At 43.5% G+C, this 26,304-nt stretch overlaps 1 protein-coding gene across 1 annotated transcript in view; it reads right to left on the bottom strand.

Moving 5' to 3' along the window:
• Positions 1–26,304, bottom strand: part of STK32B (serine/threonine kinase 32B) — a 1,691,669-nt gene that overhangs the window by 1,357,840 nt on the left and 307,525 nt on the right. Inside the window, exon 3 of the mRNA XM_086964101.1 lies at positions 7,356–7,507. Coding sequence (XP_086820227.1) covers positions 7,356–7,507 — 152 coding nt within the window. The remainder of the gene's footprint in view (positions 1–7,355; positions 7,508–26,304) is intronic.

Raw genomic sequence — 26,304 nt, 5'->3', positions numbered from 1 at the left:
TCCCTAATTTCAGGGTGGTCTATAAAATATCCATCCCGATGTTAGAAGACCCCCTCGGTCGTTCCTCACCGGAGCTGTCTGGCTGCCCCGACTCGGATGCTCTCTCAATAGATTAATGGCTCTGAACCAACATTGGTGCAGCGGTACTGGTTGTTTCCGGCTCCTCAAAGGGGTCCGCCCCACCAACTCCATGGTTTAACGATTTCCTCTGATGTAGCAAAAGAAATTGTAGGAAAATAGAATGGAAATGGCGTAAGTCCTGTCTACCTGAGGACAGGAAGGTGTATAAAGACACCTTAAAAGCTCATTGCATTCTTGTAAAGGCAGCCAAGAAAAATGTATTTCAAACCAAGATAGAAAATGCTCAAAATAATAGTAAGGAAATCTTTAGTATAGTTAAATCCTTTACCACCTTGAACGCTGGCCCAAAGGAAGGGCCATGCAAGGAAGAATTGTCTAAGATAATAGCTAAATTCTTCCACAAAAAAATCTCTGTGATCCAACAAGCCTTCACTAACATCTCAGAGGAATAATTGACCTTCTACTTTTGTTCTAATAGCAAATGTCTCCTCTTGGATCCCCCATCTTTACTAGCTTTCCCCGAGTTTCTGCTTGAAGAGTCATTGACCCTTTTCCAAAGCATTAAGTTTGGCTCTCCTACCAGCCCCCAACGGTAAACCAGCTCTTTAATGCTTCCCTCTCCTCAGGCAACTTGCTGAAATTTTGGAAGAATGCTAAGATTCTTCCACTGATAAAAAAGGCTACTGCCAAACCGACGGACCCTACAAACTACAGGCCAATCTCCCTTCTTCCGGCCCTCTCCAAAGTATTAGAGAAGCATGAAACAAGGCCCTCCAAAAACGCATTAAAGATGGGAAGCTCCTCCATGAGTCCCAACCCGATTTTATGGCTAACTACAGTACGGAGTCCACTCTGCTGGAAGTGACTGCATTTCTCAAGGGTAAGCTGGACCAGGGAGGCATGGCTGTTCTGATACTACTCGAAATGTAGGCGGCCTTCGATACTGTCCTACATGAGAGGCTCCTGGAGAGACTTGCTAACAATGGCCTGGGGGGGGGACTGCCTTAACATGGATCCTTCTTGGAAAATAGATCTCAGGACATCTAGCTCCCCTCTTTCTCATCCCCTGTTCCGGCCATTAATGTAGGTGTCCCTTAGGGCTCCATTCTCAGTCCTACCCTTTTAATATATATCTACCCCCCTTGCATTTCTGGTAGAGGAAGAGGGCGCCAAAATCGTTTCCTATGCTGATGACGCTCGGCTGTTTTTTACATGTGAAAAAGACAGGGCAATGATTAGGTCTGGATTCACAAAGGTTTTTAACTGGCTTAAGATCGATCAACTGAAGTGCAATCCTGACAAAACTGAAGTTGTTTTCTTAAGTAATCCAGAAACGCCTGACTGGAGCTCTTGGTGGCCAAAAGATTTGCCGCCCCGGCTTGCGGAAAAGTAGAAAGTAAAAAACGTAGTAATTGTCATAGACAAGACACTCTCCATGCGCTTTCAAATCCAAAATCTAACTGCCGCTTGCTTTGGCATACTCCAGATGCTTAAAAAATTCCTGCCACTGTTACCGCTTGAGAGCAGAAAGATTGTGGGGCAGGCACTGGTGACATCAAAGCTTGACTATTTTAACAGCTTGTACCTCAGTCTTCCCAAATCCCTTATCCAGTGCCTACAAGTGGTACAAAATGCAGCAGCCAGGGCAATCCTGAGACCTAAACCCAGTTCTAGTATGACCCCTATTCTTGAGTCTCTACACTGGCTCTCTACACTGGCTCCGCACAAAAGAACGGATCACCTTCAAAGCGATGACCATCTTCTTTAAAGCTTTCCACGACTTAGAAGCTGGCTACCTAAATATGCGCGTTAATCACTGCACAACATCTAGACCCCTAAGGTCTTCCAATGCCAACCTGGCCATTGTGCCTAAAATATGCTGTGCCCGCACTGGAGCAGATCTCTCGGCTTTCTAGGCGCAAAATTGTGGAATAGACTCACTGAGTCTCTGAGACTAACCACAGACCTACTCTCTTTCAGGAAGAACTTAAAAACTTGTCAGCATAAATAATGTGCCATGTTGTGCCCTATTTACAATGTGGGTACAAATCAATAAGGGGTTATGCCCAAATCACCCTCCTATACCGGAACAAAAAACATCAAAGATGTATATCAAGAACAAGAAGGTACAGAGGGACCAATTCAACATTTATTCTCTTTCAAGGTACAACTAATTACCCTGATGTTCCCAATTATTATTTACATATACTGTATATCAAAAAATCAATCTCATATACGTGTCAATTGATGGGGCAGAGTACAAATAAACATAATTGTATATATACACTTCCTAAGTATAGGACATAGACAGTCAATACAAATCACATTTAAATCACATTCATGAATATGATACAATACATATATAAATTATATACAACATATACAAAAAATACAAAACATACAAAAAAGTATACAAAAAAAGTAGCCCTACTGAGAACAAAACTATCACGGTGTACACTCCTAAATCTGAGTAATACACTCCGAGGAAATCCCTATTGCGCCAGAGGAGTAACACCACAATCAAATTATTCTCAAGGCGCTTTCTCTTTTCAAAAGAACTCAAAATTATGGGGCTCCTCGTCGATATGTCGACGCAGTCGCGGTCGCGTTTCAGCCAGTAATTCCTTTTGGCCTCGTCAGGACAAGGGTATCAATATCTCTTAAATGAGTGAAAAACACTCTCCAATCCCAGGCTCGCAGGGGAAATCCCCGAGCCACCTTGCTAGTAGACCTACTGAAATCCTGTAGTTACACTGTATCACAAGGCTCAGAAATTCACCAAGATCACCTCTCGCTTCTCACTTTTAGAAGGGATTTGTCTCCTGCATAACGAGTCCCCGTAACGTCACACCGATCCTCACCCTATTTACAATGTGACACATCTAGGCAGATGCACCAGGTATAATGTATGTAGGGTGGGTGTTCCCTGGTAAAAAGCCCTTATAGATGTGGCGCATTAAAATCTATGAGAACTCAGTGTGCCACTTCTAGGATGGCATAGCATCAATATCTTACACCTGCCTCACAGCCGGCATAAGAATGATGCAGGCCCTTTCACATGGGGCTTGCCCCATGTGAAACGACACATTGCTGAAGTTACGTATATTTTCAGACACACCCCAGTAAAGCATCATTTTGCGCCTACAGATACTGATGTATCTGTAACTCCTTGCGACATGATGCGTCATTCAGTAAATATGACACATCTATCATGTTGCAAGGAGGGCGCACTGAGAAGTGACCCATCCCTATTTTCACACAGCGATGCATCACTTCTCATAAATAAGGCCCTAAATGTGTTTACATCTAATATTCAAGGATAGTTATTTGTGTTTTCAATATTGTAAAACAGCAGCAGCTCACCAATATTACTGCAAATATTCTCTATGACGCCCTCCCATTTCTTATATGTTATGCCTAGTTTTGATCTAAAAGAAACTTTCTTTTAATGTATATTGCATTAAACGTAAACACAACATTGCTCTGTAAAATGGCTGTACTAGACTCTCACACATCAGGTACATAAAAAATAAATTAAAGGAAAACTATATTTAAAACAATCTGTTTCAGAAATATTCAAGGTCAGTAGGGCAAAACTCTGGAGAACAGAGCTGACTCTGTCAGGGGGCCCCTGAAGGGTGCGGCCCTGGGCCAGAGCCCACTTTGCCCATGCATTAAAACGTCTCCGCCCTCAATGACCTCTTTCTCCACGGATTCCCTACTTATCACACTCTAACAGTGCTCCTCATCTCTCCATAGCCCCTTTCACATGCATTTCCTTTGTTTTATAGAGTTACTCATCTCACAGGAGGGTGTCAGAGCACTTTCCATCACACAAGCATTATACCGAGGCATTGAATCATACATGTGTAAATTAGTCTTTAGGAACTATCACACAAGACAATCAGGATTACAAGGTGCAGGAATCACATGCCAACCATAGTAGGCAGCCTATTTCAAGAGAGTTTGGTCTGGAGAAGCATAAACTCAGCAATTAAAGGGTACCACCAAGGTTGGGGATTGCTTTACTAATAAGAATGTATTTCTACCCAAACAAACCCTTCGTAGCCACATTAGGATAATGAATGACCAGTGAAAAAAACAGTTCCAACCTGTAGCATGCAGTTTCTATGCAGCTTTTTGTCAGTTCATAGATCACTGTGTTACATTACAATTTTAACTTATGACCTGCAAGTAACAAAAGGATCTCTGTGAAAAAACACAGTAACCTACTGAGCTATCCACATAAAATATAGGGGCATATTACCCTCGAGTAGCGATTTTTATCGCTAACTAGGCTTAGCAACAATTTTTTTATCGCTAAGCATCCCCGGAAATTATCACTGAGATAACGTGCTATTAGGCACGTTTATCTCCAAAGCAATATTTTTTACGGCGATAGCGTGAATATTGCTGAGAATACTGCGATATTCACGCATTAGCGATGAAATGCTCTTAGCCATGTTATCCACCTCCCATTGCATAACATGGCTAAGAACTGGTCTGAGTAGGCGTTAGTTTTTGGCGATACCGGGAATATTTCCATCACTACGCCCGCCTTGCTAATAGGCGATAGCGACGTTAGCGACTGCTTTCAGTCGCTAACAGATTGGGTACGCCCACTTTGCATGTCATTAGCGGGCCCAAAACCGCTCGCTATTGCCTAAAAGCTGTTGCTAACATCAGTTAGCGACAGCTTGCTAAACTGGCGATAATTGCCTATTGCACCCTTCGGTAATATGCCCCGATGTTCTGTGATTTGCCTGGTACATGATCTTTGCAGCAGTCATATTAACCGTCAGCGCTACTTTGAATCAAAACTGCCACTTGACAAAACTCCTATCTCTCAACAGCCAAAACATTATTCACCAGAGTTATCTTGATAGTTTTGCTGCTGCATGAAAGCTGCTGGAAACACAAGGATTTCTGCAACAGCTGCTTTTAAATCCATAAGTTATTTCTAACAAACCAACCTCCAAGGTCAGCGCTGCTGTAGCAGCACTGGGTCACACCGCCCTAGAGCCTCAAATGCTGACAACAACTATAAAATTCACAAAAGCAAAACCAGAGGAGGAATGTGTTGTTAAAGCAGAGCTAACAGAATTTCAATCCGTCCATTTTGAATGTTAAGAGTTGTAACAATTCCTATGAGCACACTTGTAAAATGCCTTACAGTGAAAAGCATAATGCTGTATGTCTGGGGCCCTTAAATATTTGGACACTACAAAGATATCTCGAAATCTATTATTAAAGAACACCTGCCTGTTCAGATCACATCACACGCTGCTGGGTTCTTGAAGCAACGTTCACCAGCTTCTTCCGCGCCACAGTCACTGAGGCGGTACTGAACCTCGGTCTGCAATCACGTTTAGAATGAATTTTGGAATTAAAAAGTGCTTCCACTCAGGTTCCAAACATAGAAAACACTACTCGTGGCGGTCTGCTGATGACGTCCGTGGAACAAATGAGACTAATGCATTGGAAAACAATATTGTATAAGCGATAAGTTGGGATTGGAAACATTGTCCGTGGTGTGGCTCAATGGTTAGCGCGGCAGACCCTGATGCAGAGGTCTGGCCCGGGACCAGGGTTCAATTCCCCGCCTTGGCGGGTCTTGGGCTCAAAATTCCACGGACCTGATAATTCTCGCCTCGGTGCCGATTCCAATCATGGAGTCCGACTCTGCAACTTTGGGCAATAGCTTGCTTAATCCCCACAACGGCCCCCACAACGCTAAGGATGCCTGGGCAACACCTTGGGGGTGCCCAGGAGTGGACGCCTCACAGGGAAAGTCAGGATGGGTTCCACAGTGGTATTCATACAAGCGCCTTGAGACCCTTGCGGGTGAGTAGTGTGCTATACAAGTATCAATTTACAATTTACTACCTACTGTCGTCCGCTCAACTTGCCCTGAAAAATACATATCCCACAAACAAATATGGCTGCAATAGATAATCCTCCCACCCATCAGCACCCTTGACCAATGCACCCTTGACCAATACCCCCTACACTCCTCCAAATGTTCCTTATCTAGTAGCACAACTAACTTGCACTTACACATACAAGCAAACACCCCAGGCCTTCCCCAAACTCACAAGCCTCCAAGGCCACTGCGCTGCTCGAGGCTGTAGGAAGTTACCCTTGCTCATGCTGAACGCCTTCTGGTTGACGGCCAGCAGGACGTGGCACCGCCTGTGCTACAGAGTTAAGTGCTGGTGTTGCTGGTGGCAGCCTCATGGTGAGATCCTCAGTGCCTTGTTCCCTCCACTCACTCCAGAGCCACAACCCAGTAAAATTACTTCCATCAGTACCCTGCAAACAGTTGCTCTTTGATGGTACACTTTCAGACACTGAGTGAGCCAGCTACTCGCCACCATCTCCATCACAAGCAGGCAGATCATCAGGCATGTAATGTAATGATGTCTTGTAAAGCGCCTGAATCACCCCACATGGGGTATCTCCGTGCTGTAGACCGCTGGGGAACCCGTCCTGGCTTTACCTGTGAGATAGTCCCTACTGGGTATCTCCAAGGTGAAAACAGGCATCCCCAGCATATGTGGGGGACCGTTGTAGAGAGGAGTCAAGCTAAGGCCCAGAGTTGCCGAGTGTGATCCCTGGTTAGGGTAGGTACTGAGGCAAGAATTATCGAGTCCTCTGACCCTGGTCCACGACCCTGCCGCGTCGGGAATTGAACCCTGGTCCCAGGCCGTCCTCTGCTTCCGGGTCTGCCACCTCTAACCAGTGAGCCACACCACTCCACTAAGTGTACATGAGCTCTACTGAGCATTTATACTGCACGGATGCCTTGCCAGGTCTGCGTGCCCCCTTGGAGACAGCTCCAGGACAGACAGGAATAAATCTTTGAGAACTGTCCAGTCTGGACATCTATATATAGTTACCTAGATTAACATTTAATTAGTAGAAAACAGTGTAAATGACATTGTCTTTCATGTTTTGGTTCTTCTAAATACAACCACAACAGCAAGATTTGCCAAGCAATATTGCTTCGAATAAGTCGAAAGGCATACCACAACTCAACAGTCTTCAATTTTATCAATTTGCAACCTACACATTTACCTATCAGTGTTTTGAAATGCAAAAGTGATAACAACATTCTTGCTAAACATAAAAGTAATAATAATAACGTTCGTTCAACGATGGCCGTCGTCGAATCGGGAGGATTCTCATATACGTCATTAACGACCGCGCAGGCGCACTATTTCAGAGTTCAGGAGCACAGGAGGGCACGTGCTTAAAATAGGCGTCCGACTCACCAGAGGTTCACTAGAAAAGGGTGCTCAAGGCCCTGCATGATTTGAAGCTCCCTGAAGACATTCCGGACCTCGTCCCGTTCAACGCACTTCTGCTTGTTCATGTACTTCATGGCATACATTTTCTTGGAATCTCTTTTCTGCACAATGCATACCTAGTAAAGACGAAAAAAACAATTAGATGGATCAAATATTACAAATATGGTAAACTACTATGAACATCGCAGTGCGTGATGTGTAAAGGTTAAGCTATTATTTTAATTATTGAAGGGATGTGATTCAGTGCAGGCTTAATTCAAAGAAGCATTGGAGCATAGGAGAAAACATTTAATTTCAGAAGGAGCATTTATTTTATTTTAGTCATTTTGTATACTGAGAACATGGTTCCAAGAAGTAGCTACGGATCTAATTTACAAACCAAATGTGGACGGCAAATTATGCGCACTTAGATTTATTCCTGTGTCTAGACATAAATGTCTCCTTAGACGCAATTCTAATGGTATGGTAAGCAAGTAACATTTTCTGATCTCTTACATTGAATTTTGGGTAGCATTTTGATATCTTGCATTCATTTATTGTATAAATACGGTACCAATTTGTGTCTGACACTGCATGATTTCAGGCTCACCTTTTTTCACACAAAACTATAATATTAATGCATTAAATCTTTACATATTGCAGACTTCGGAAGTCTTATGGAACAGCGGCTGGGAGAGAGAAGGAAACCTTTAATTGCAGTTGTGATAAAACTGTGATTTTAGCTTGGGTCCAGAAAATATCTTCCGTTGAGACACAGTCCAACCCATCCTAATGAAGCCTTTATGTATAAGCACATTTGCCTGCTGGCACAGAATGGGGAGAGTCCTTTGAGACATCAGGCACTAAATTCCGTAGAACAGCTTGTCACCTGTTGGTGGGATGGAGCCTAAACACAGGACATTTCTAACTGCAATAGAATGACCCGTGTTCAGCGGGAAAGAGAATAAAAGGCCTGTGTAGGGTGAGACAGGAGGGGACTAAGGGATTCGTTATCACAGAATCTTCTGCTTGGCATCAATCCAAGGTTCCTACCTTACACCAGAAGCAGTTGACCATAACCCATAGATAATCTTAACGCTGCCCTTCTTGGCCACTTCTTTTTCTATAAGACATACTGTCGTCGGGATGGTACACCTCCAGCTGGTTTCCAATAAGCTGCCAGCTAAGGAAGGGCCCAGTGTGAGCTGGAAAACTCAAAACAACTAGGGATTGTATCTGAGCAACTATGTTATGGTATGTTATGTAATAAAGTGCCTGGTTACTTCAGACCGAAGTGTTCCCGTGCTAATAATTCATTTTCAGGTACAAACCAATGAAGACCCCTAAAACACATTAGCCGTTAAGGCTGTCTGTATATCCAGGTGTTGAGTTTCTTCTGGAAGGCCCGTTTCTAAGTGCCAGAGACAGGGTGTTCCACATCTTTGAGGCTAACAGGCCGACAGAGCAGCCTCCCACGCATGCTTTGTTTACAGTAGGGATAGCGGCTAAAGAAGCTCCTCCCGACGTCTGCTGAGTAAGTGAAGTTTAACAAGAGGTTGCAGATAGTGAGGTCCTTTTCCATTCAAATTGGGGTGGCAAAAGCGCATAGGCAGCTAATGCAGTTTGACGAGAGCTGGATCCGTAGCTGACCGCCTCGGTAGGTTAAGCAGCATCCGAACTACCGCATTCTGCACCCTCTGCAGTCTCACCAGTCAAAAATGTGAGACTCCCAGGAATACCACATTGCAGTAGTCCGGTCTGGACATTACCAAGGTCTGTCCAACTGACTTTTGTCACAGCCTTTGGAAAGAGTCCCAAAAGTGTTTTAAGGGTCTTCAAAATTCAAAAACATTCCCCCACCAGCCTGGTAGTCTGACTGTCCAACAGGAGTCCAGTATCAAACCAAATGCTGAGGTTCTTAACTTTCATCTTAAGGTCTGTAGTGGCCCTAATGAATGCAGTTATCAAGCAGAGGACCAGATTGATGGCTGCTTCTCCAAAATGAGAACCTCTGTTTTCCCAGCTTTTAGCTTGAGACAGCTATGTTCCATTTTAGTTACTTTAATAGGCTCACTTAAGTTTCAGAAACGTAAAGATAGTCCTCCTTCAGCCTAGAAGGAACCACAGGTGTCTCAACAGATATTCACTGTGAAATGTAAAGATTGCTTGGAGAACAGTGTCCAACGCTAAAGCAATCAAAAGCACAGTTTTTTCAATTGTGCTAGTATCTCATTTGGGATGTTTTAAGGTTCTATTTCTGGTGATTGAATTGCGTCTTTAAACAATGATATTCCGGTAACTAGGGTGTATTTTGCTCATGGCCACTTCATGAAAGCAATAGAATAGCAAGCATTGCCAAAGCCAGTGGTACTCGCCTGTGTAGGGTACAATCAAATAAAGGCATAGAACATACGGGTCCACAGATTAAAATATTTATAATCGTTTTCATTGTGTCCTTAAACATGTAGGCATTAATGCATATAGATTAAATAGTAAAACAAAACCATGTGGACTAGAGGGACTCTGCGCCCTGGTCTGCGTTATGAGCTATAGGGTGAAGTACAGTCTTACTATACAATATCTGCAAGAACTAGGAACTGGTCGCCACCTTACCAAATGGTTTGAGGAATCACTCAGAGCTCACACAGTGCAGCCACGGCTATCTTTATGCGCCCACTGGGATGCGGATCTACAAAGACCCGCCACGGACCGTGAATGGGGCTGCATGCTTGAGAGCCCTACACGAATCCCCCGTAACATGCAATTTAGGCCCATTCTGTAGTAAATACACGGAGCTTACCTCACACCAGCAAAGATAAACAAATATTTTAACCATACAGACACCAAATGTGCCACTGGGGGCAGACCTCCTACATGATCCTGTTATGATCCTGCACTGTCTTACATCCATATTGGGCCAAAGTTACTAGGAGACTAGCACTATGCACAGAGAAAATACTAGACTGGATATGGGAGGTATCCATCCTAGGGCATTATCATAGATCCAAAAAACATAAGGTGACGTCCTGGTATATCTACCTAGGCCTCATAGTGGCTAAGCGATTACTCATGCGCCGCTAGACGTCCCCCAACAACCCCAGTGGCTAAGGCCTGGTATCACTCCCTTCTGAGCTGGGCACAGGTGGAGAGCGCGGCACTATGCCATGAGGACGCGATTGGGCTGCATAGTCAACCACTAGCACCACCATGGGACGCAATATTGTTGGATTTTTGCATGGCAGAGCAAGATTCAGACGTGGTTCAGGGCACGGCAGTAAGTGACAATGAACACATTGCACACAGGCACCCACTTAGGCCCTCTAGGACACAAACACAATACGCCAGGCCACTGATAATCCCTGACACTCAATCTTACAAACAATCGCCCAGACTGAGGTAATTGAAATTTTTATGGTCAGGTATGTCCCCTAACGTGTACCCCAACGTCTCCATGTACGAGCTTAAAGTACATGTAACTTCCCTCCACGACCGAATCTGAAGACGCAAATACATTTGCGTCCAACGTTAACATGTCCTCTATCGGATCCACCATTAATGGATCGATAATTCAGTTCCTAACCATGCCATGCCAACGTCTTTACATGGTGCACTTTCACGTTTTTCCTGGCTCTGCCGATCTAGGCCCTGATTTCTGCCCTCGAACCACTTCTGTCTCTGCCTCTGAAAGCTGCAGCATGGAGATGCATCCCTGACCTCTGCCTTACTCCCTGCCAAGCGAAGCGGTGCCTGGCTCGGCCTGGCTCGGCCTGGCCTGCCTGCCAAAACAGTGTTTTGCCTTCAAGTTATCAGTTCAGCCTCCTCGAAAAACATATTCCAGTCTAGTGAAATAGGTAAACAGCTTCCCGGCTGCAGAGCAAAGGGCCAAGCCTTCCTGTCTCCTTCATGTAATTCATTGCTCCCGTTACCATGGTAGGCCCATGGCCCCGCGCATTGCACTTAGACACATATGCATTCACTATAGAATAGCCTCTGCCCGAGAGACCTTTTACTTCAGATTAAACAGCCCCCAAACACAAGATATCAGATAGGTTATAGGAACAGGTCGATCTGACATGCCCGCCTTCTGTCTCCTCTACTAGTGCTAAAGTCAAGCCCCCAGCTTTCCCCAGTTCCACGTCAATCACGCGTCATACTAATTGCGCGTGCACCCAGGTGAAAAGTTTCAGCTGACTCTGCAGAATCCTCTACGCACCCACCCACTTATGACACTTTTCTGTGACGCTTCTAGCACACGCCTCCGTGTATGCCCTTGTACACGCCTTTCTGCTACGCACATGTGTTCTTATCATATTCTTTTTCACTTGTCACGCCTACTGTATCCATCACCATTGTACAGTTTTACTATATATGCCATGTACTGTTAATAAATCGTTGACATCTTTTGCCATCATTTTACCCCCTCCTGAACCCTTGTATTGATGGATCTGATTTTCATGGCTCGAGCCATCCCGATTAAAGCCCGTATGACTCAGATACCACGGACTCTGCCTCTCATTTGATTGAGTTATTCTTTTACCTGTCATTAATTATACGGAAAAATTGCATGGTATTTTATTTACCACATAATTTGGCACCCGAACAGGGACCCCTCCCCCACCCACGCGCCGGCGATGCGTCGCAGGCCTTGCCCCCTACCACAGCCGTGACGGACTCCTATGCGCATCTGCAGGTTTTCCTGTATCTCCCTCAGGCCTACGGTGGAGACGGAGACTGCGGGACAGCATCCAGACGAGGTGGTGAGGAGTGTGGAGGATCCCGACCAGAGCCCAGCTGAGAGAGCAGTGTCCGAGGTATCCAGAGGCCCACCTGTCCGAAGCGTCGAGGCGCATGCGTAGTGCGCAGCAGCAGTGACGTTGTAGCAGTCCAGTCCAGTCGAGTTTCCGAGGCCCTCCGTTCCGTGCTTCCCGGTGAGTACCGTTGCTGGGGACGCATCTAGACGGGTGCATTAATTTGTGTCCGGTCAAGACGGGTTTGGGTACGCAGATCCGGTCTGTACTGTATTAGCAGTGCATCTGTACTGTTTAGCAGTGCATCTAGTAATTCAGTAATTCAGTGATTCAGTATTCTGGTCTTCTAGCATCATATTATACAATATCTGTTCGAAATGTTTCAATGTGTTTAATGTCGTGGTATGAATGATTGTTTGCATTTTATTATTGTGTTTATCGTGTTTGCGTCCAGGTAGAGGTAATCATGTCTTTGTTTTCAAAATTGCGACAGATAGGAACTAGGAAAGGGATACTCGAAGAAGCAGTTCCCGTCCCACCTAGGGACACTTCAGGACATTTTATGTACCATAAACATGGCTTAGATGCCATACTGTACTTAGACTTATGGGTGGATTATACGAAGGACCTGGAAGAGAAACAGAGATGGCCCGTTACAGGGACATGGGATGCCGAGTGCATCATGAGAGTAGAAGAAGGGTTGTGGAAAAAGAAAGCCAGACAATCACAGAAAGATGCCATAGAATTGTGGCGCAAGGAATCGCATAGACGGACAGAGAAAGAATTCAGAAAAGCAGAAAAAAGTAGAGAAGAATCCGAAAAAGCTAGAGAAAAAGAACTACTAGAAGAAGGAGAACGAGTCAGAATAGAACAACAAGACCGACAGAGAAATGCCCTTATTACGGGACTGTATCCAGTTCTAGCCGAGGGCCTACCCAAGGCTACCCCGGAAATGCCAAGTGATCTGCCGCCACCATTGGTTCCGACCAAACTCCGTCACAAACAGACCGCAGCAGACATATTCCTTTCTTCCTATTTAGATGGCGTAGCTCCAGCATATACTAATGTACCCGTACCACCCGTTAACAATGCACAACAGCTTGCTCCGACTGCTCAAGCCACGACCCCTCCACGTCACCAACTTCCCGTGCCTGTTGTCACTTCCCCTACTGGCCCCCCTGCTACTGTTCCCCCTACTATTGGTCCTCTTAATCCTTTTTCGACAGCTGCAATCCAGGGTCCAACCCCATTACATATACCCGCCATGACTTCAACTGCCACAACACAGTCAGGTTATGCCCACGCTTCCGTTTCAGGAGGTGCCGTAGGTGGCCTACCCCACACCCCGCCACAATTACATCGAATGACAAACAGAGAATTAGCAACGCAACGTACTCCGAAAGCGAGCACATCCGAAAAGCTTAAACAATTACTTACAGATTGTAGATATGATCCCGTACCTGGCAAGCAAGGGGAAATGGTGTTAGCATCGTTATGTCTACGACGTGTTACAGATTATTTGATGACATTACCAGAAATGCCAGACCATCTAGACAAAATATATCACTTTATTCGAACGGGGGAGGGACCAGAAAGTGTTTGTGAGGCCATGGCATATCAGAAAGCCGAGACTCAAGGGTTAATATTGCGATTTTTGATTAATTGTTTGATAAGGGAACAAGATCAGCCAGGTTTTTCTCAAGAAGAGATGGAGGGATTGACAAAATGGAGTCAGAATATTGCAGATTGTAAACATGATAAACAGAATTGTATAGATGCCATGTCCAGAAAGATCCGTAAAGAAATAGTGGCAATACATACCCGACGCAAAGCTGAAAGGACAACCGAATCAGGGGACGAAAAAGATTCCTCAGAGGAGGAAGAACCAGAGAATCCAGTAGCGACTCAAGACACAATAGCATACGTAGGTAGAGCGAAACTCCCTAAACAGTATTCTTCTGATAGACCTTTTGACAGACCGATACGTCTAGAAAATAAAAGACGTTTTCTTCCTTCCATACCAGAAAAATGTTCTCTTGAACATTTATTCCAAGCCACTGATAAAGTCCTGAAAGATAGAATAGGTTACAATGAACTTAGTACAATGCATGAACAAGAACTAGCACGGTCCGCAGTACAGTGGGCCGATAATGACAGCTTATATAAAGACGATTCAGTAGCGCAAACATTTTTGAGTCTTACTCCAACTGAACAACGTTTAGCTGATATGTACATGATCCAGCATATCATTATGCTATACGAGAGTCAGCATTCTGACCCAGGTCCCCTATACAATGTACTAGACGAATTACTCCTGAATAGATGGAGAGGCCTAGGTACTGATTTGATTAATGTGATTCTTGAACACCGTCATAGATACAGAACATTTTTGACTCCACATTTTGTACCTGTTCCACCCCCAGTAAGCTATCCTTTTCACCTAGATAGACAGAACCCTTTACGTGAAGTTCACCCCGTCCAGACAGCTCCAGGGGGTGCGCTTCAACGCGTATTTGTATACACGCCCATAAGTAAAATGGAATTATTGGAAATGAAGAAAATAGTGCCTAGTCATGATAAAGATCCAGCAGGGTTTCACCGTGAAATAAAAGACATGTTACTCATGGGAGATTACACATATCCCGATATTATGAAAATATTAAAAGTGTTATTGCCTGCCGGTATTTACGAGAAACTCAAAGAAAAAGAATGGGAGGTGGGAGTTAAAAAGATTAATTGGACTGAATTAGAAAACGAAGAAACCGGACGAACCCCAGGTTTAGGTCTTGGGGACAAAACAAAAGCATTACCAGGATTATTAGTACAGGTTTTGCCAAGATTGTTGACAACTAAAAAGGAGGACTGGGACGCAATCTCAGCCTGCAAACAGAAACAGGACGAAGACACTAGTGATTTTTATTCCAGATTCAAGAAATGTTTTATTATTAATAGCGGCCTGAAAACAAGTAGCGAGTCATACCCACACCTTTTTGTGACCAAATTAGTCGAGAATTCTTTACCTCAGGTTAAGAACCGTGTATTGAAAGTCGAGAGCACATGGCAAGCAAATACGCCTTCCCAAATGTTACAAATGTTACAGTACCACCAGAACAGAATCAGGGAGGAACACGAACACGAACAGAGACGTATGAAATACACGAAAATGAAAGTGCTAGTTGCTCAGTCAGTTCCAGCTGATGGTCAGAAAAGGGGTACGACACAGTCCAATAATCCGACAGCTCCTGTTAAAGGGACATGCAACTATTGTAAACAGCCAGGTCACTATATAAGTGATTGTGCAGTTCTGAAACACAATATAGCTACAGGTAAAGCGAAAGAGAGACCGCGTCCACCTAGACAGGATCAGGTCCAACAACATATTCCGCAGAATGTGCAGCCTATGCAGATTCCACAACAGACCGTAGCGGTACCACAGCCCCAGCCCATTGCCGCAACACAACATGTCACACAGCAGATGTACCAGTATGCACAGTCCGATTACCCCGATTATCAGCAGTATACATGAAACAGCCTAGAGAGGGAGGTTGGCTTGCCTCTTATTGAGGTTCCTGTAGATCAAGAGGGTCCTTATGTACATAGTCAGGTATTAGCGAAGGATAGAAAATTTTTGATTGACACAGGGGCAATCAGAACTACCATTAGTCATGACGAGGTTCCAGGGGCACCCCTCTCAGGCTCACAGAATGTTTCCCTTGGATTTTCAGGAAAGCCTATTGTAAATGAAGTATCAAAACCAGTTCCCCTTGCAGTTGGTCCATTATCCCGTACTACAGATTTGTTTCTTACGAAATCATGTCCAGAAAACTTGCTTGGTATTAAAACACTGAAAGCTCTAGGAGCTGTAATTTGTTGTTCTCCGGAAGGAGTAAGGCTGTTCCTTCGTGATTTTAAGGGTCATTATGTGTTGAGAGATTTTGATCCCAGGTTACAGAATGTTCCTGCACATTTGTGGGCACAAGGCCCAACTGATGTAGGTTGTATGCACATTACACCATACCGTGTCACACTCAAGCCAGGAGTTGTACTACCCCGAATCCGACAATACAAGTTACCACCTGATGCTGTAGTGGCTTTACTGAAAATCATTGACGAGCTCATTGCACAAGGAGTGGTTGTAGAAACCGACTCCAATGTTTGTAATTCCCCTATCATTCCGATTCTTAAACGCACTGATCCGAATGCACCTCCAGTCTATCGATTGGTGATCGATCTGCGAGAATTAAATAAATGTATTGTACCACAATACCCGGTGGTCCCAGACATCTCGTCATTATTGACAGCTATTGATTCAGAAGCGACGTTCTTTACTGTAATCGATCTCAAGAACGCCTTCTTTAGTGTCCCCATTGATCCGGAAAGCCAGTACCTTTTCAGATTCTGTTTAAATGGCCGTAGCTTCAAATTTGCACGCGCCCCTCAAGGATTCACAGAAAGCCCCAGCATCTATAGCCAAGCATTGAAACGACAACTTGACAGTATTCACATGCCTCCTAACACTGGCCTACTCCAATACGTCGATGATCTATTGATCACCGCCCGAAGTGAACAAGAATGTGAACATGCATCACTGACAGTTTTGTATTTTCTGGCGGACAAGGGACACAAGGTGTCTCCTTCGAAGCTGCATTTCTGTGCCCAGCAAGTGGTGTACCTTGGGCACTTGCTGTCCAAGTGGGGTAGGCAGCTGACACCTGATCGTATCCAGTTAATTGCACATCTTCCACAACCCAAGACACAGAAGGAAGTACGAGCCTTTATTGGACTCACTTCTTATTGCAGACAATGGATTCCCCAATATGCATATCTAGCTAAACCACTCATACAGTTGACAACACAGGAGGCAGCGTCTTCGACTGTTCTCCCTTGGACTCAGGAACATACACAAGCTTTTGACGAATTAAAGAAAGCCTTATGTCAAGCACCTGTTTTAGCAACACCATGTTACAGCAAACCTTTTACACTTTTTGTCACAGAACGCGATGGCACAGCGTTATCGGTTCTCACTCAGGTTCAAGCAGACAAACACAGACCGTGTGCTTATTTTTTGAGTACATTGGATCCAGTAGCCCAGGCCTTGCCTGCGTGCTTAAAATCAGTTGCAGCAACAGCTCTAGCAATCAGACAAAGTGATTCCATTGTATTGGGACATCAATTGACAGTACAGGTTCCACACTCTGTGGAAGTTCTCCTAAACAGAATACAGACTCAGCACTTGACTATAGCACGACTGACAGGTTATGAATTGACATTGTTTCAACCACACATAGAGATCAGACGCTGCAATACACTAAATCCTGCTACACTTTTACCATCAAGCACAACAGATCCTACTCCACATGACTGCGTGGATGTCATTAACACAATCACGAAGCCCAGACAAGACTTGACAGATGTTGCATTAACCGATCCAGACCTGACACTTTATGTGGATGGTTCATGTATGAGAACAAGTACAGGAGAGTTAGTGGCCGCATATGCAGTGACCACTGAAACTGAAGTCATAGAAACACATCGCATTGACACCCTGTCAGCTCAAGCAGCAGAGCTCATTGCTCGGACCCAAGCCTGTATACGAGCCAAGAACCTTAAAGTAAACATATACACTGATTCACGTTATGCATTTGGAGTCGTACACGACTTCGGTGTCCTCTGGCAAGAGAGGGGTTTCTTGACCTCTCACGGAGCCAAGATCCAGCATGGTCCCCTCATTCAAGCTCTATTAGAAGCAATACATTTGCCTACAGCCATAGCCATCATGAAGTGTAAAGCACATACTAAAGTCACAGACACTATTTCCCAGGGTAACGACCTGGCAGATCGAACAGCGAAACATACAGCTCAGACTCATACTCATACGACTGATATGACAAAGACTGACGTAACTTCACTGACACATTGCATGACAGTTAGGGATCCCACACAAGATGTCATCGCCATACAGACACATGCTACTCCAGATGAAATAAAGAAATGGACTGAACAAGGAGGGGTCCAGACAGAACAGGGATGGATGACAAGGGGAAAGACCACATGGTTTCTCCCCGACTCTATGGTTCAAGTTATCATCAACACAGCACACAGTCCAGCACATTTAGGAGAGAAAGCCATGTTAGACAGTTTACAGAACCTCTGGTTCAATAAGCATTTACGAGCAGCAGCAAAACAGAAAGTGCGTACCTGCATGATCTGTTGTCAGTTCAATCCAGGAAAAGGTATTCCCGTGGAACGAGGTGGATTTCATCCTCCCGATCATCCTTTTGAAGTCCTCCAGATGGATTATATCCAGATGGACAGATGCCGAGGATTCAAGTATGTCCTCGTAGTTGTATGTGCCCTATCCAGATGGACAGAAGCATATCCCGTCCCAGATTACACTGCCGTAACCACTGCCAAGCAGTTGGTTCGTGAATGTTTCCCACGGTACGGTTTGCCCCGTGTCGTATATTCAGATAACGGTCAGCCATTCTCGTCCGAACTCATGAAGCAGGTTTCACTCCTGTTAGGCTATCAATGGAAGTTTCACTGTGTTCGACATCCCGAGGCAGCTGGTCTCGTGGAGAGACACAATCAGACTCTGAAAACCCGTCTTGCTAAAATATGTGCAGAGAAAGGTGTAGATTGGATGGTAGCTTTACCAGTTGCCCTCTTTTATATGCAAATGGTAGCTCATTCTAGGACAGGGCTATCCCCGTATGAGGTGGTCTTTGGTAGGCCTCCTAATATGTGGGGGACGCCTATGCCCCATAAAATTACAGATGTTGACAGTACTATGCTGACAGATTACCTTGCCTCCTTGATGTCTGCACTACTATCATGTCGTTCACAGGTCGCGGCAGCCTTCCCAGACAACACCGAGGTGAAACCGCATGAACTTGTTCCAGGTGATGTCGTCGTGGTCCGCAACTTTGACAGATCAAGCCCTCTGGAGCCCCGCTGGAAGGAGCCGAAGATCGTTTTGTTGACCACAAGGACTGCAGTAAAAGTCGAAGGCAGGAAGGGGTGGCTGCATTCGAGCCACGTAAAAAAAATTTATGGACTTCCGCCAAAGACTGTTTCCCAGGACTGCCGCATTCCAGACACTGATACTAAACTCCCCCTGTTAGAGAAAACTCCGCAGCAGGAGTACAGATTGAAATTGAGGTCTAGTAAGTCAGACAGTTTAATTGTTTAAGTCCCCTCCTGGGTGAAGCGGTTAGACAGGTTCCTGACATGTATAAGATAGACCCCAATAGAGAGAGAGATAGACAGGAGATCAAGAAACGAAAATATTGTAAAAGTCTCCGAAGTCGTTGTATACTGACATTACTTATTATGTTTTTTCTGAGTCTTACGTTAATCTGCATTAGTTGGATGTTACATATGTTCTTTCCTATTGCACATTCTTTTTCTAATGACACTGCAGAGCACACGTTTAGTGCTCTGCCTCCACATGAACTGTCTTATCGACTTGCGCTGCGCAACAATACATTCATCCGTATGTTACACCATTCTCACCAGATCAACAATGCTACTAATTGTTGGATATGTGGCCGACTCCCTCCCTATCAGAACTACAAGGGAGCTCTGCCCCTCTTTCCTTATCCATTTACACATAATGGTTCCTGTGGTGCATGGTTTAGTTTAATATCCTCTTTAGACACTGAATCCAGAGTTTCCCAAGGCAATTGGATATGGGGAAACCTGAACACAGTTATGAACAAAGCATGTTTCCCAGACGAGAAAGGTCTTCCACAAATGACAGGGACCAATCTAGAAAATGAAGTGTATGGATTAGGTAATTTTACACTTAACCTCATGATCCTAAATGTTCAGTCCGAGACTACTCCAGACTTGCCATCTATATCAGTTTTACCAGCAAAAGGTGTATTATGCGTCAGAAAGAATGGTTCAGTACATCTAGGTCACAGTGACTGTACTACTGTGGTCGAATTTAGTGATGAAGGCAAGTCTACTTTCAAAGCTTCCCGACATTCCTATTTCATTTGTGGTCAGACAGCTTATGTACGTTTACCTCTAGACTGGGATGGTACTTGTTTCATTGCATTCCTATTGCCACCAGTTTTTCTAGCCCCGTCTGATTATCACAGGAATTCCCGCCTCACTCACGTTAGACACAAGAGAGATCTCCCAATAGTTGATCAGACTGAAACTACATGGGAACAATATACAGATTTCAATAAAGGATTCTTTACTTATCTAGGCACTGTCTCAAATAGTAAACTGATACGCAAATTAACCATAACCCTCGAAGCGGTAGTGAATGAGACTACTTCTGCTTTGGGCAACTTAACAGAGGAACAGTCCGCTATGAGACTTGTTGTTCTTCAGAACCGCCTTGTCCTTGACGTCATCCTGGCCGATAGGGGCGGAGCTTGTAGAGTCATCGGATCCAGTTGTTGCGTGTTTATTCCAAATAACGCACCATCAGTATACAAAGCTATAACCAGGCTTCACAAAATAGCCCATCAGATACACCAGAATCCAGGCACCTGGACTTGGTCCGGTTGGCTCTGGAGTGTAATATCAGCCTGGGGATGGAAGCTACTGTAATTCCTAGGAATCATACTGCTCATAGTATTCAGTTGTTGTCTATGCCTGCAATGCGGGCCAGCGATTTGCGGCTTGTGTGCCACAGCCTGCGTTCCACATCCTAGTTCACGTTCCAGTTACCGTATGAAAAAAGATGAGCAGATGATGTTATATGAACAGATAGATGGTCTCATGAAAATAGATATATCCTGATGGGAACGTAGGGGACAAGGAGGGAATGAGGTAATTGAAATTTTTATGGTCAGGTATGTCCCCTAACGTGTACCCCAACGTCTCCATGTACGAGCTTAAAGTACATGTAACTTCCCTCCACGACCGAATCTGAAGACGCAAATACATTTGCGTCCAACGTTAACATGTCCTCTATCGGATCCACCATGAATGGATCGAAAATTCAGTTCCTAACCATGCCATGCCAACGTCTTTACATGGTGCACTTTCATGTTTTTCCTGGCTCTGCCGAGCTAGGCCCTGATTTCTGCCCTCAAACCACTTCTGTCTCTGCCTCTGAAAGCTGCAGCATGGAGATGCATCCCTGACCTCTGCCTTACTCCCTACCAAGCGAAGCGGTGCCTGGCTCGGCCTGGCTCGGCCTGGCCTGCCTGCCAAAACAGTGTTTTGCCTTCAAGTTATCAGTTCAGCCTCCTCGAAAAACACATTCCAGTCTAGTGAAATAGGTAAACAGCTTCCCGGCTGCAGAGCAAAGGGCCAAGCCTTCCTGTCTCCTTCATGTAATTCATTGCTCCCGTTACCATGGTAGGCCCATGGCCCCGCGCATTGCACTTAGACACATATGCATTCTGCCTACTGTATCCATCACCATTGTACAGTTTTACTATATATGCCATGTACTGTTAATAAATCGTTGACATCTTTTGCCATCATTTTACCCCCTCCTGAACCCTTGTATTGATGGATCTGATTTCCATGGCTCGAGCCATCCTGATTAAAGCCCGTATGACTCAGATACCACGGACTCTGCCTCTCATTTGATTGAGCTATTCTTTTACCTGTCATTAATTATACGGAAAAATTGCATGGTATTTTATTTACCACAAGACTTGAGTGTTTATAACTGCTCAATCACTTGTTGCTAGGCTGGCAGTTCCTTTAGCTGACAAGATCCACAGTTTCAACTTATGTGGTTAGGATGGATGAAGTGTATTGTTGCCCAGCACAGTTGTATACATGAATACCGGTCAGGATTTTCGTCCCGTTTTATCCTTTGTCCCCCCCACCTTCTTTGTTCGTACTTTCTTAATATATTCTCTGGACAGAGCGTCACCTCATCCTGTATTGGATTTAAAACCTTTTGATTATCATATAATTGTACATTGCCATAAAATGTATTGTAATGTAAAAAAAAAATGTAATGTAGTTTCTTTTATAGTATGTACTGATAATTTTATAATTATAATATGTACTGATCATCTGTGACGGGTGATATATAATATGTATATGGGCTTTTCTACTCTGTTTTGTTTTAAAGTTCTAAGAGATGACAATAAAAACAAATTTAAACAAAAAATGAGCCATAGGATGAAGTACAGTATGGGGAGCACTTTAATGAGCTTCTTGTTGTTTGTGAATTACATGAGTTACATGTCTTCAACAGAAGGACCAGAAATCTTGATGAGACCAAAGTTATTGCAACTAAGACAGACCCATAACAGTGGTAAATGCACCCCAGCTCTGATCGGGAGGAAATCCAGCACCCCACATGGCTAACTAACCCCTTGTACTGCAACATTCTCTCATAGAAAATAACAGCAGCAGAAACTTAACATAGAACCCCATCATAATAGAAATAATGTAAATACATTTTTAAAAACGTTTTAAAATATTGATTATATGTAATAATCAATAAATATAAATATTTTACTTTAATAACGTATGTATATTCAATTAATATAAATCACTTCCATGCATTCATTTTTGTACTTTCTAATACATAATATAGAAGTATTTTATTTTAGTTGTTTTTTAAATAATTCTTTAAAGATAGTTTTGATTTAATGTAATATAATATATTTAAATTAATTACATAATTAATTCAAAATCTTATTAATACTATAAAGTTACTGGTAGTAACAAATATTGGTGGAGTTCTCTAGCAGAGAGGTGTAGATCTCCCTCTGGGAAATTATGGGACAAATGTATAATAAACACTAATTTAAATAATTGTATGTTTTTTTGAAATGTAGAACAACAATGAAAATATGCTAGAGCAATATTACCTTTATTTTGATTAAACATTTAAATAATTTACATATATTGAAACAACATTATTTTGTAATGATTTCTTTTGAGAAAATCACAGCTAAATTAAAATGTTTATATTTATTGATGTATTAAAAGTTACATAACGCTATGCATAATTTAAGGTAATGTAAATATTTAAAAAAATTAAGTTAAATAGATTTTTAAGTTAAAAATTATTACTAAACTATTTTACCATACAATAGTATGTATTTTGTATCAGTTTATCATTTTTTAATATCAGATTACTTTTATACAGACATTTTAAAAAGTTATAATGTAATATTTTATCTTAGCATTATTTTCTAAGCAGTTCAAAATAAAGTCCCCTCCTCTAATATTTTCTATGGGAAGGAGTTGCTGTACCTGAGGTTCACCATGAGAAGAACTGGCCTTACTCCAGGTCTGAGCTAGAGTACATTAACTACTATTTTGGGGCCTTTTTGTCTGTAGTAACTTTTGAAGTGCGGTTTGTGAATACTCTGTGAGTGGGTATCAGTCTCTCCTTAAAACCTTGCTTAGCCCTTCATATACCCCTTTCATTCAGTAGTACGTATTCCCTATTTTCCAGTCAGTTCCCGCCACCTCCCACATTTAGTACTAAGTAGCACATTTACATGTGTGAGGACCTCTCAGAAAAGATAGGCTGTTTGGAGATTTCCACTGGCAGTTTTGTGGATTGCATTTTGAAGTAAGTAGTACTACTGTAGTACTACCATAGTTTGACTTTATGTACTAAAACAGTTTGTGAATTAGGCACTATCTCTTTCTGGTGCATGTTGCCATTGATCACTAGGGTTTGTCTAATCAATCTCTTTTTTGGTGTACACACACACAGAGACAGCACCCATTTGCCGATACACCTAGGTATTATAAAGTGAAATATTAATTAGGGTTGATGATAGTCCACACAAGTAATCAGCTCACTATCTTGTTAAGTTCAGTTGAAGGTTTCAATAATTTAAAGCCTGAACTCAACCCATGGTAGCTATTTCACAGAAAAGACAGGCTTCAGTCATGGAACATTTGTAAAGCACTGAGAAATACCAAAAGAGTTAAAAAGTCAAAACACAACACAATAAAAACCCCTCTCTAATACTGAGACATTGACCCTCATTATGATGCTGGTCAGACGAAGGTCTGACCGACATAGTGGGAATGGAACCGCTAGACAAGGACTAAGATTCCTACTACAACACCACTACAGTCCCACCTGCCGAATTACAATGTGACCGCCAGCACAACAGTCGGAAACATACCTTTAACTATTGCAGCTTGTGCTGCTGGCCAGGAAAGGGCCACCCTCCAATCTGCAATAGTAAAGGGCATGTTTTCAAATATCCATGCACGATGTGTAGACACCCTCTGGTGCCTGGCACATGGTGCATGGATGTTTGGAGGCATCACCACATGTGCCATTAAGTGGCTAACTACCTTAGCAATGGTTTGAGTATACCAATCCTGGATAGATAAGCAAGCTACCTACCTCCAACTCATTGAGGACTTGATACTGTGTCAACTGAGCCTTGTACCTTTCTTCTATTCTTGTAGTTGGTCTTTTAGGAAAAGTCGCTTCTATTGACATCACCCGCTTTCTAGGAGGTGTGACGACAGCTAAGGCCAATATTAAGCACCAATGATCACTGCCCCTTATTATTAACACCTTGAATTATGTGCAGAAGAAATAAAAACATGCCTGTATAAACATATAATCTATTGGACAATGGTGGTACCCATGCAAAAACACTTGGGCCACTGGTGTATGCCCCTAAATGGCCATTTAAGCAAACAACACCTAATGCGGAGAGGAATTTCGTAAATTTCCCTTCTAACTTGGATTGCACACATTCTCAGAAGATTGAGTTGTGGATTCCATAATTCTAACATATAAGAAACCCCACCCTCTACCTGCCCTGGTTTACCAGGATGGGCAATTCTAAACAAGGAAATTCTACCTCAATTTTAGGCACATTTCTAGGGCCAACTTTATTAAGGTCACTATTAGCCTATAGTAACAAGTCCACAAAAAGTGGGGAATAAATTAGCTTTTGTGAATTCTTTACCTGCTTTGGAGTGAGTGTAGGCCGCATATGCTATGTCCCTTGACGTAACCTCCTCCAATCCCATGCAGGATGAGAATGCCCTTGATAAATATGATCTATTTAGCGGCTTCCATTTGTTAGCTTTTTTGCCTTTTCGGGTCACTTCCAAGTACACATATTTTACCATGTGTTCCCTAAAAGGAGAGGGGTAGTGCAGCAGCCAGGGTGGCTCACTATGAAGTGGAGGGCTCACGGTTTGATCCCTGGCGGCATCTCAGCTCAGCAACATATGACTCTGGGCAATAGCTCACTTAATCTCCCAGATGGCCCTCAGTGCCTTGAGACCCTTAGGGGTGAGTAGTTCATGCTTTACAAATACTTGATTTAGATTTATTTAGATTTTCAACACAGAGACTGTACCTGCTCTTGCCCAAAACATCATGTTGTCCCATGATGGACATTCCTTGGTCCTCAGACTTCTTATGACTTCTTACAGTCTGCCGGTGCCCATTAGGGGTTTGTCTAGTATAACCTCTACTCTTGATCTTAAGACCAGCCTGCGTTTGGGCGGGGCCCTCCTTCACCATACATTTAACTTTTATATTTGCCCTCTTTTTCCCCTGATGAGGCCACTTGCCCCACATTTGCTGAGTCCTGCAATGCAAAGGGCTTGAAATGCTTCCCCACAAAGTCCTTTATTGAGACAGCCAGAGATTTTGCTGAAGAATGCATCTTATCAACCTCAGGGACACCCTCAGCTCCCACTTGAATCCCTTTATTGTGGCAAGGAGATGCAAGGCCTAAAGAATCTAATTTTGCCAAAATGTTTGCCGCCACCCCAACTTTTCTTCCTTTCACTGCTCCCAAAGGTTTGCCACCTTTTTTCTTTGGAGGAGGCATCAATAGACTGGCTGGTCACAAAGAAATATTTAGCAATTTTTACTTTAGCTATAGTAATTTGTGCTTACCTCTTCCAGTGTCAAAAGGAAGAGGAGGAGGCACAAAGCAAACTTTATGGCAAACTAAGAAAGTAATTACTCAGCAGCAAAGACAGACGTATGAGTGAGCTGCCATTCCTATGGAATGCAGTGTTAAAAACTGCTTTTTCCGAGTAGCTAAGCTCTAAAGATGGCAGAGTAAACTCCACTCCTCCTCCTTAAGCCCTGAATTCTGGCCCCAAAACATTCATCCAATTTCTTTTTGGGAAGAAACAACAGTCCCTTTCCAGAGGAGAGTTCTAGCCAGATCAGGAAAATGAGATAGTGAATGAGTATGACTGACAGAGGCCCCCAGGAGGAGCAAGCTGCGCCGGCC

The sequence above is a fragment of the Lissotriton vulgaris genome, chromosome 3_2, assembly GCF_964263255.1.
Source record: "Lissotriton vulgaris chromosome 3_2, aLisVul1.2, whole genome shotgun sequence".
NCBI classification, from domain to species: Eukaryota; Metazoa; Chordata; class Amphibia; order Caudata; family Salamandridae; genus Lissotriton; species Lissotriton vulgaris.
This window is presented reverse-complemented; position numbering and strand designations above follow the sequence as displayed.